This window comes from Rhamphochromis sp. 'chilingali' (genome assembly GCF_963969265.1).
Source record: "Rhamphochromis sp. 'chilingali' genome assembly, chromosome: 2".
NCBI lineage: Eukaryota > Metazoa > Chordata > Actinopteri > Cichliformes > Cichlidae > Rhamphochromis > Rhamphochromis sp. 'chilingali'.
Genome location: NC_137930.1, coordinates 19,890,394 through 19,902,734, shown reverse-complemented (window position 1 = coordinate 19,902,734; position 12,341 = coordinate 19,890,394). Strand labels below are relative to the sequence as shown.

The window sequence follows — 12,341 nt, the reverse complement described above, 5'->3', positions numbered from 1 at the left end:
GCATTTTTGCAGCCTGCTCTAAGTTCAGGACCATGGACAGCTCTAAGCTCAAGGCACTGGGAGCCGAGGGGGGGACGACAACGTGCCCCGACACGTTACGTGTTGCGACAACGGAAAACGGGGATGATATTCACCACCAAGCTGTGCCAGGTGACACTGGTGCAGAGGGTGGACCAAATGAGATGCTTAATTGGTGAAGAGGTAAACTGTAAACACGCAGCTCGTGTGTGCGTGTGTGTGTGTGTGTGTGTGTGTGTGTGTGTGTGTGTGTGTGTGTGTGTGTGTGTGTGTGTGTGTGTGAGAGAGAGAGAGAGAGAGAGGGGGGGTGAGCACGTACCGCCTTTACCTGGATTCATTTGTTTACTGTGTATGGAAATGTAAGCAAATTGGAGGCAGCTGGTCTGAAACTCAAACTCTCTGCTGCAATAAAGCCAGAGAGCTGGTGCAGCAGAGAGGAAAAATAAATAAATTACACAAACCAAAGACCAAATCCAAATTATCAACCACTATGACATTTAGTGGGTGCCGAGGAAGGAAGTGTGGCACGATCCTTCTGCGGTTCCTTTGAAACAAACACATTCCATCACATTTCCTCATTCAAGTCAGTTTTTAAAAAATGCATGTAAAAACTCTCTGATAAGACTCGAAGATCAGATTTTTTTGTTACTAATTAATTCAAAACACGGCCATCTTCTCCTTAATCGTCTCCCTGCACGATTTTACCGCATTCTGTGCATTTTTTCCCTTTATGCACGCAGGCCCATCGGCTCACATCCGCCTACAAAGAAATGTTTACAACCGCCGATGGTGCAATGGCACTGTCACGTTGTGTCCAGGTACGGTCGCCCCTATACGAGCAGGGAATGTGTCGCAATGAGAAGCTGCCACTGCGCCGCTGGTGTGAAGCAGTCAGGAGGGCTGAGCTCTGTGTGTGTTCTCCAATCATGACATTCACCATCCTTTATCCAAGGACGTTTCACTGATACACCTTTAGCCTTAATGCGTCCCTCCCTTTTCTCTTATAATAATAATAACACTAAAAATGCCGCAATGAAACACACAGACACACACACACACAATCACTGAGCACATTTTGACAGAAGCCCTCCTCCCCTCCCCTACAGCGGAAGCCTGATTGCCTAAATACAGAGGTAGATTAGCGTATGCGCTTTGGGCCAGGTTGTGTGTGAGAGAGTGGCGATAACAAGTGGAGGCTATAGCTTGCAGACCTTAGGGTGACAGTGAGGGTGGATAAAATAAAGGGGAGGGGGAGGGGGGTTTGAGCAGGTGTCTATTCCAGCCCTTACCTAAAATCGCTATATGGATGAATGATCCAGTATCCGGCCGTCTGAACCCTTTCTTGCTCTTTCTCCACAGCTTTCTGGCTGCCGAACATACGCAAGGAGAACTTATTGACTCCGGGCTGCATCATGGCCCCAAATTGCCTCTGCATAAAACCATATTGCCTGGACGCCCCCTCCAGATCATCAAAACCAACCATGGTCTCTTCCCGCTCCCCCTTGAAGCCCACTGAGTTGCCATGGTCCTTCATGTTCTGGCTCCCCGTGTTATTTTTCTGTATCGAGTCTTGCCTCTGAAAAACATTATTCCCATCCGCCTTCTCCTCCTTGTTGCTGGAGAACGAATTCGATTTGTCTTCCATGGCGCTCTTAGTTTTCCCGTTTTCTGGGGGGTTTTCTTCTGTTTTCTCTCTGAGACTACGCGTTCCCTCTCCGGCTCGAGAGAGAGAGAGGGAGGGGGGGGGGAGCGAGAGGACGCGCCGCGAGCTCTCCTGTTTCTTTTGATGTCCTTCAAACTGTTCGGCTCCTCTGCCTTCAACGCGAGTGCTGCAAACTGAGACAGAGTGGCCGAGAACCCGGTGGATCAGGTTTCTTGGGTTACCGCCATCTACCGACGGCCCCCGGCTTCTGCCGTCCAAAGCCTGTGCCTCATCTCACTTCGCACGACACTGCGGTTTAACTGGCACATGCTCTTGCACCTTATTTACATAATGTGGCTGACGATACCCCCCACCTCCGTCTCCAGTCCCCTCCTTTGCCAACAGTTTCACACACGGCAGGGGGAAGCCGCTGCTGTAGAAGAAAAAACACACGTATGACAAGTTAATGAGGGCTGGTTTTATTATTTTATTTCTTAATAAACCGATATAGATTAGGTGCTTCCTGTGGTTCGCCTGGCACCTGGTTTGCTTCCTGCTGAGAAGTTACAGTAGAAGCCAACTGGATGAAACAGATTGTAAAGTAGGTGCCACCGGCCACATTAAAATACAAGTTAAACATCTTGTGGATATCGCAGTTTTTAAGGTGTTGCAGAACTTGATCCAACATTTCCTGTAACTACCTGCTGCAGTTTGCTTTATTTAAAAACTTGACGTACAGGCTGCGTAGAAACCAGAGCTTTTATATGCTCCACAAAGAGATGATCTGCTCTATGTAGGAGAATTCTGTAGTGAATTAGGTAACGTCTGAATTAATGAGCGCATTCTGACATATTGTGCAAATTAAGGGATGACCAACTGTTCCACTCATGCTGTTTCCAAAAGGTGTTTTCTCTAATTATGCGAACCGTGGTTCGCTCTCCTAGAATTAGGTCTCTATCCAGAATAAATCTCAAGGATTGCAGGTAAAGATGGGATGAGGAATAGACAAGAAAGAAGATGGACCAAAGAAAGGATGTGAGTCTGAGTTCTGGAATTACATTGCAGTGGGAAAATAATAGAATAAAGTGCAGAAATAATTTTTGTGAAGGATTGTAAAGACTGGAGGCTGTAGCCAGTAGATGGAGCAATACAGAAACTACAGAAGCAGCCAACCAATTAAAAGGAATTCTGATCAGCTAATCGTACTCTAATCGGAATTAGGTTTTGTTTGTTTGTTTGTTTGTTTGTTTGTTTTTACATCCAAATTTATGATACATTTCTTTATTATTTGCAAAGCAAGCTATCAAGTTTGGAAAATGTTCATGTTTTGTCACTTTTTCTGACATTGTTAAGACCGAATCATTAAATAATTGATCAAAAGAATATTTGGGTTATTCATTAATAAAAGGAAATAGTGAGTAGTTGTGGTTTTATAGGTTGCTCGCTTGGGAGTGTGGATGAAGAGAAGCAGAAAGAGTGAGAGAGCACAGGGAGTGGCTTCCCCCTTAATGGCATAATTGCAGGTCAGCCTGTCACACAAACCATCTGCCATGGAAACGCTATTTAGACATTACTGCTAAGAGTCAGGATATTTTGTGAAGGATGAAATTTTGCCTTATGCGTGGGAAAATCTAGTGCTGTGATTTTCATGTCAGACTCACAGCATGAAATGAGATTTTCTTAATTTCCACACTATCAATAGGTCTAAGAATGAGAGATATTTCAGAATAAACACACACATACAGATGGGCAAACAAATACATCCATTTATTTTCATATTTATACTCAGGTACTGTGTACATATGTGTACGTGTGTGTGTGTCCATTTATGTACATTTTTGACCGGGTGCAGAACTGTTAGGAAAAAAAGGTACTCCTGTAAGTATAAGAATGACTGGTTATGAGACACTGGCCATTATACACTGGTCATGCTATAAATGCATTAAAGCTATTTTCACATGGCTCCAGTCCCCAATTGCATTGTTCACTATACCAGGATCATTAATTACCATGAACATAATATAAAACAGGCTTCTGATGGTATTAACTGGTAATACAGTTTTATTAGATTCATGAGAAATCATGGTTTAGGTTAAAGTTACTAAACTGCTACTGTTACTGTTCAGAAATGGTCACATTAGAAGGTTATCAAGGCAGCGTGCCTCTGTGTTGCATTCAGTGTACGTTCTCTTGTCTTTCTATTTTTTGGGGGATGTTTTTTGTTGGTATTTTCTGTTTTACTTTGAAATTTGTCTCCAGTATCTAACTTAAATATTGTTTGTTTGTTTTTTGGGGGGGGTTTTTGGCCTGTACCTGTGTCTCATATCCCCAAGTTGTCTCCACTTCCGTGATTACCCTGTGTGTACGAATAGTCCTTTCCATCTGTTTTAATCTCCTTGTGTTCTTTACTTTCTCTGATTCGCTTTTCGGCTTTTGATTTGTTCTTCCTACTCGGGATTCTCTCTTGGACTTGGCTTTAGATATAGTTTTCAACCTGCTGCTGCTCAGTCCTGCACTTGAGCATGTTAACCCAGTAGCCTAAACAAAGCCCCTGTTGACTACCCAAAAGAATATAAATCAATTAAAGTACCTCTAACTTTAAAAAACAAACTAGAAAAACTGGACTTATACATGAAGGTGCTTATATTAATAACCCAAAATACACACAGTGAGCACCTGTTCTCTGGGCAAACATGTCTTGTTGGAGCCAGAGGTCAGAGGAGAATGGTTGATTCAAGTCAATAAACAGGAAGAGCAGCTCTCTAAGAACAACACATCAAATCTTGAAGCAGGTGGGCTACAGCAGCAGAACACCACTAAAGGGTCACCAATTCATACAAAAGAAGTTTGGAAAAATGTTACTTGATTTAAGCAGTCTAAATTTCTAATGACATTCAGATGGTAGAGTCAGAATTTGGTGTAAACAACATGAATCCGTGGATCCATCCAGGTTCAGGGTGCTCAAATTATGGTGCAGGCTATATTTTCTTGGCACTTTTTGGGTACCTTACCAAATGAGCATTCTTAAAACTCCTTTAGCCTACCTGAGTATTGTTGCTGACCATGTCCATCTCTTTATGAACACTGTGTACCCATCCTCTGTTACTTTTGATTTGATTGGGTGTAATTAAGATTTTGAATGCAAACATTTTCTGAACAGAATATACTCTAATGAAAAAATGTTTGTTTTGCTGAAGGAAAAATACATTTTTAACCTTTTTTTTAATTCTAAATAAACTTGCTTGATATTTTTAAAGAATTTATTGGACAGTTACTTAGATAGCACTCTAACTACGCTTTCTACAGGCACACAATACTTTGTGCTATGAGCCATTTTGGCACATAGACTAGAGGAGCCAGGGCTTGAACCAACAACCCTCCAAGTGACAGACCTCTTGCTCTACTGCCTGAGCCACTGCTGTCCAATTAAGTGTGGTTGTCAGGAGCATTTCGTATCACCTGAAACTGTACTTTTTTACACAACGTGGCATTGTATACCCAAGCTGAACCCACGCAGCCAGTCCTTTCCTGTCAATACAAAAAAACAAAACACTAAATCTCACAGCTGGCTGTGTATATCACTAGAGGACAATAGCTCAGATATTTTGCATGTTTGGTAGTGGATTATTATGCAATGATCCAAATGTTATCATAATTGAAACAGACATCCCTTAATTTTTTGTTCATTTTCTCTCTCAGCTGGGTTAGTGTTGGATTGGATTAGCTGGCATGCCAACTGTTTCTACTACACAACGCTTGTGTAACTACACAGTTAATGGGACAGGGAGGGGTACTGCTAGAGAAAAATGTTGCATAAGATTTATGGCTTAAAGTAATACTGATATTGAACAAGTGGAAATCACAGATGGCACATTCACATGTCAGAGAATAAATACAACACAAATAACTTTAGCGGGTGGAGACTGTGGATCATGGAGGAACACATTCATCTGGGAGTAAACCTTTGTTTGGGTTTGTCCAAACCTCATGATTAATTCACGGCATCATCCTGCCTCCAAATCTGTCCGATAATTCAGCCAGAGGAGAATTGGTGAGCGGGGTAAAAACGAATTATTCTGAGATTTTATTTGACTCTTCTTTACACATCTAATCATGTTTAGGTAAAAAAAAAAAAAAGTCACACATATTGAATATGAACAGATCAATAGTAAGATTTCCATCCTCGTATGGAAATTTGTTTTAAACACTTTAACATACAGTATGTTGCAGTTTAAGCTGCGAGTTTAATCTGATCCTAGTGGGATCTAATCCAGCTTTATAATATTATGATGAATACCCAGAGAATTGTGTACTTAATATCCCGCTTCCTACATTGTAAAATGTGTTTGTGATTCTTCTGATTGTCTCAGTGGCCTTTTTGAAATTGCATTGTGTGTCTAAGATTACATCCAGTTTTACACTGATAGATATGAAACCTTACATACCCCTGCACTGTCAGTCATTGCTTTTGCCAACAACAGCATCACCCCTCTGCAGGATAGTGAAACTGTGTTCCTCCTTGGACCTGTATTATATGTAAAACCAGATTTCCTACAAACAGGAATTGTTTCTGCTCAAATCATTTTGTTTTAAGGTTTAGCAGACACCTGTCACATAGGAATACATGAACTCTAGTCTTACCATTTCCATTGTATTCAAATTCTTGTCCACTGAATAATAACCTGTGGATGTAAATGCTGTAAATCACCTATTGTAGTCTCACTGAAACATCTGAGAGACCAAGCTTAATAACTAACACAAATTAAAAAAACACAAATCTTCCACCTCTTGGGCCAGACGTGAGTACTAATTCACTTGTCCTCGTTGGACGCTTGTCCCATGGCTGACTACTTTAATTAAACCGTGATTGGGGCTGGGAAGATGGTAGTGTTGTAATAAGATTGAAAGCTTTGGTCTGTCTCCAGCTGAGACTATCAGGGTATCATGGACCTCCGGGATGAGACTGAGGCATTGGAAAGGGACCAGCGGAGGCCAATGTTGACTTAATCAGCGAACTGACTTGTACAAACAAATGAGAGCATTAGGAAGCTCAATCAGCAAGATGAATGTGATAAAAAAAATGATCGGTTATTGGTTTACAATCATCAGAATGAGCTGGCCAATTTGTGGAATGTCAAAAAGCAATGGACAATTCTAATGTCCAAAAGAAGCTACACTTACTTACTTTTTAATTGTGAGCTATAAACCAACATGTCAACCACCATTTTTAAAATATTCTTACTATGAAAAAAATCTATAAATAATAAAATTGTAGAAAAGAATTAAAATTGAAATAATTGCAGGATCATTATTATCATTATGCATTAGCTTGATGTAGTGCAGCAGTATGCCATAGGTGGGGTGTGACTTCATCTTTCATAGTGGGATAAATGCTGTAATGCTGAAATGTCTGTTACTGCAGCTTAGTTACATTTACATCACTGAGCTCTTGACAATATGCAACCTTTAGACATACAACATGAATTAATAATCATTTAGTGCATATAAATGCAACAAAATTAGTTAATTATCAGCATTTTTACCTATTAATATTATTTTGTTATGTTTGCACCTTCTGCCACAATCACCTGTTGCAGTGAATATAATTTGTAAGTATGCAGGATTTCATTCAGAAACTGAATGCACAGTTATGTCTTTATAAGACATTCTTATTTCTATATATTTACTACTCTGGTCATTTCAGTTAATTACCTGAACTACTCTACCTTGGTTACTTGTTCCTACTCTCCTCATAAGGCCTACAGGTATGTGTACCAGCCATCCAGATCCACTCTGTGTCAGACTGCTGTAGTGCACTCAGCTCTAGCAATCCAGCATACTCAGATGGCTTCGATTTTATTTTTCCCTTTCTCTGTTATCTCTGCCTATACTTACAGTTTTAATTGCTTTGTGCATTTGGTCCAGTATGTTTTTACTTGTGATGCCTCTGTAGCATGAATATAATATATATTTATAATTGAAACTATATTGCATATCATATCAAATAAATATCTGTATTAGTCTGATGTCGAATATCCAGCAGAATATGGAAATGACATGCTTTATGCAACACACACTACTGTTTATCTGGCATAACTTAAACATCAAGAAAGCAGCTCCACATGTTCTGAACTAAAAACTTTATATGTTATAAGAATATAAATCGATCATGCAAAATCACTATGATAATTTAAAAAAAATAAAATAATAATAATTTATTTCTTAAATTTCTTCAAGAAATTTCTGTTTTATTTGGCATTTCATTTGGTGAGTGTAGTTACACCGACACTCTCACTTAAAATGTACCTCGTAAAAACAAAAGAATAAAACAAGCTGAAGCTTTTCAAAGGAGCTTGCAAAGAAAAGCGTCTGGACTTCTTTAAGTTACTTGAAGACGTTTCACCTCTCATCCGAGAAGCTTCTTCAGTTCTAAGGTCAAATGGTGGAGAGTCCCAGATATAAACCTAGTGGGAGGACCCCCCACAGAGGGACAAAAGGACCCCCTGATGATCCTCTAATCCCCTGAGCCAAGGTGTGAAACTGGGTGTGGGTCCCAATCAGCCAGAGTTTCGGGTGAGTTCATTGTGAAACCTGGCCCCACCTTATCATGCGAATTCCTGAGGTCAGATGGCCCAGGATGTGAGTGGGCGTTAAGGCGTCTGGGGAGGGATCTCAAAACTGGATTATAGATGGCAGAGAGTTGGTGTCGTAAACCATCGCCTCTGTTCTTAGATGGTCGCTCACAGTGGACATAGATGGCTTCTTTCACTCCTCTTTCAAACCATCTGTCCTCTCTGTCCAAAATGTGAACATTGGCATCCTCGAAAGAGTGTCCTTTATCCTTTATCCTTGGAGGGTTGTGTCCAAAGCAACTGTTCTTTTCTTGCCTTCTTCCCAGCTTCCCAACACTACCAAAAGGAAGCCAAACACTGTCACCCTTTACAACAAAACAAAGTGTGGCGTGGATGTGATGGACCAGATGGTTCGGGAGTACACTGTCTGCAGAGGAACACGGCGCTGGCCAGTTGCCGTGTTTTACAACATGATTGACATGGCAGCACTGAATGCACATGTGCTGTATCAAGCATGCACCGGGACGAAGGAAAGACGGGTGGACTTCCTGGTGGAGCTTGCAAGAGAGTTGGCTCACTCTCATGTAGCTGGGAAGAAGGCAAGAAAAGAACAGTTGCTTTGGACACAACCCTCCACACCTAGCCCTGGAAAAAGAGCCATGTGTCAGGTCAAACACAAATGCAAGAACAATCATGCCACTGTGCGATGTGTTCACTGCTACAGATACACATGTGGTAAATGCAGACTACAGATACCATGGCAGTGCCAGGATTGTGAGTGATTGCTGAAAATGTTGAAATGTACTCACTCACTTTTTATTATTATTTGTAAATATGTGTACAAATGGTTGGTTTTTTTGTACTGTTTTTATCAATAAATCTCAGCAACAAAGGAAATACACCCATGTGTGTTGATTTCTCCCTAAGATGGCAAACTGAAACACTCCAAGTTGGTGACTTTTGGAGATTTATTTCCCTGGATGATTGAAAATGCATCAAGACGAACACAAAAGGAAGTTCACAGCTTTTAGCAGCTCCCCCACCCCCTCATTCACACACCCCCACTCCCCTCCAAAATTCCCAGATAACAACCTAATTTACATATGAATGACTAGACAATTTAGCTTCCACTTGGCTGAAGCTAAAGCCTAGCTAAAAGCCTACCAGCCATTTGGCTGGAAGGCGGGTTTTAAAGGTAGAAAGGTAGAAGGCTGGGCACTGCTGCTCTCGGGGGACTCTAAGTGTTAAAGAAGTCCAGACACTTTTCTTTGCAAGCTCCTTTGACTACGATGACCTGGATGACTGAGAACCTTCACAGACAAGCTGAAGCTTTAGCCTGCAACTCTTTTGTCAATAATTTATTCTTTCTGCTTAATTCAAATGATTAATTATCATTATCACATGACCACATTATTAAGCACTAGAAATTTCTGCCTGCCATGGATTGATTGTAGGTTCAAGTGGTTTTATTGTTTTTTCGTTCTTTACAACATTCAACTTCTAAGCAGGTTGTGCGTTTTCAGTAAAATAGAAAATAGAATGAATTCACTTTGTCAAGTTTAAATGGTGTAATACTGCAGTCGATTGGTGGTCATAGTCAAATGTCCTTTTTCTCCACATTTATTTCTTATTCCAAAATAGCATGAACATTTACAGCACGTGCTATTAAATAAGCAAGCACAGAATTAAGACACAGCAGACAACAGGCCACCCTGAGCTCGCTGCCTAACGTGCTTATCCAAGCTCTTATAGAAACCCAAGCTGATCCTCATTTTTTATCTACCTTATTTCAGTGGGAAACAACGCTCCCAAGAACAACTCAAACAGTAGTGACAGTATTCTTTCTGTTGTATTTCTGTTGCATGCATTCCATTTTTACAAAGCTTTATTTTCATACATGCCTATTTTGTTCAGTCATACTGTATTTGTAGCACATAACTGCAAAAGTCTTTTTAAAGCACACTTTTTTTTTTTTAAATCACAGCTTTTAAGTGGCATTCCCACTAGTTTAATTCTTGCCAACCTTTTTCAAGAAAGTGGACAAAGTCCAGCGTACCATATGGTGCAGGTCAGTTGAAGTGACGCACTTAACGACACCTTTGCCCCGGGCACACATATGCCTAGACAGTGGATCAGGTGTTGATGCACCATTGACAGCCTTTCTCTGCCTAATTCCAGATTTGTGGCATGCACAGTGTCCACTTGCTAAGCGTAGTAATCCCAAGGATTGGCAAGTATTTTTAGTAATGGATTTACTGACGTCCGTTGATCCCTTGATGGGTGGCGTCTTTCACAACAGTTATGAAGTGAGCCACCAAGCCTTGCTGAGTAAAGTGTTTAACATTAACCACATCTGTGTGTGCTGTGTGAGTGTGTGTGTGTTTGGACTTTTTGTACAGCCAGCCAAAGTGCTTGAACAAGTGAGAAATTGAATCATTTTTTCCCTGTGAATTACAGAAAGTGACAATTTTTTTCTCTCTGCTAGCTTAATGTGATCTGATAGATATCTCATCACACTAACCAGTTTATTCCTTCACAACAGAAGTTGGTAATTACTACACTATTACAACAGGTTTGTTACATTTAAAAAATAATCCTCGAAAAATGTATACATTGACCTTCACGTATACATTTCAAGACAAAAGTGTCTGCAAAGCGCTTCTGCTAAACACACGTTTCTGTTCCAAGAAATAAAACAGAACAACTCAGGGTCTTCATCCCTCTGAATCTTTGGAGACAACTTTTTCTTAGAGAACAAAAAAATAAAACAAAAACTTTTATGTTGGCAGCATTTCGGATTGAAAGTGTCTTTACTGCTGTTTTATATGTTAATATAAGAAGCATCTTATCACTGTCTCTCTGCCTGTCTGCCTCAGAGCTTTTATTATCTGCTCCATTAGTGAGGGTGAATATGTGTTCTATATGTGCCTCTCGTTTCTCTCTGCAGCACCTGTCGGATGCATTGAGTTTACCACGCAGAGCAAATTCTGGAAATATTCAACAGAATTTAAAGTGTCTATTCGATTTATTTTTTTTCCTAACTGTCTCTGTCATTAGCTTTGATTTCATGCATTTTTCTTGTGCACCATGTGTAGACACTTGAAGACAAACATCCTTAACAGTAACAGATGGGCTGTATATTAATAGAATGTTCTTTTCAGATGAATAAATAATCTTCTCCAGTTTTAGAACCTCGTATCATCAGAAATGTGTGTACACGTGTCAGTTGTGCAGAAACCACAGAGTAAAACAATGGATGAGTGCTAGCTGCCTGAGTATGAGAGGAATCTAAATGTTAATTATGGCTCCAAAAAGTCAAATCGCCTAAATGTTGAAAGCCAGAGATTTTAGAGGCTGTTGGGAAAAGCTCATAGTAATCCATGATGATCTGAAGTGCTCCAGCTACCAGACAGCGCAGACCATAGCCAGCTGCAGACAGACAAATGTGCGTCTGTGTGTGTGCACGCTTGTGTGTCTGTCTGCATTTAGGGCAGGAACAAGAGGAGGGAATTACTTTAGATGAATTCAGAACGTTTTAGGGTAAGAGGATACGATGTATTCCTGGTCCCGGGCTCGGGAAATGAAGTGAAGGGTTACCCTGCAGAGCATAGCAATACGTAACCTGTGACGTCATTACTTCCCTCATCCATCCTTCACCTTATCCCTCATTTTTCCTGTTTAAACACTGCGCCTCCCCACCTCCCTACAAGTGACGATAGCCCTCACTTATTTCTGCATTTTTGATCCTCCTATTTCCTCTTTATCAGACCGCCCCAAACCCCTATATATCTCACTCAGTTCTCTCAGTTTTCCCATTCTGAAATGGTTATGAGGCTTCCTGGTGTTTTGGCGTGCTGCTTCAGCAGAACAGCAAGGTTAAATCTCCCAGAAGAAAGAGGGTCCCCGCGGCTCTGCTCGTTACCACATACAGTGCGCTCACCTTGAGAGTTGCTGGGTTCAGGGTTGATTAAATGGTTCACATACAAAAAGGGTAAACAAAAAGCAATATAGCAAATGTCTTTGTGTGGTCAGAATTTCAGTGTAAAATCAACACACGAATGTGTCAGGAGTGCAAAAGCCCCTCACACTTGCTAACATGAAAGTATCAT

The 12,341-nt window shown here is 40.8% G+C and overlaps 1 protein-coding gene across 1 annotated transcript in view; it reads right to left on the bottom strand.

The window, feature by feature from the left end:
* The window catches only part of hcn1 (hyperpolarization activated cyclic nucleotide-gated potassium channel 1), a 72,818-nt gene extending 70,920 nt beyond the window's left edge, over positions 1-1,898 (bottom strand). Inside the window, exon 1 of the mRNA XM_080873846.1 lies at positions 1,308-1,898. Coding sequence (XP_080729972.1) covers positions 1,308-1,663 — 356 coding nt within the window. The 5' untranslated portion in view covers positions 1,664-1,898. The remainder of the gene's footprint in view (positions 1-1,307) is intronic.
* Between the last annotated feature and the right edge of the window lie 10,443 nt (positions 1,899-12,341).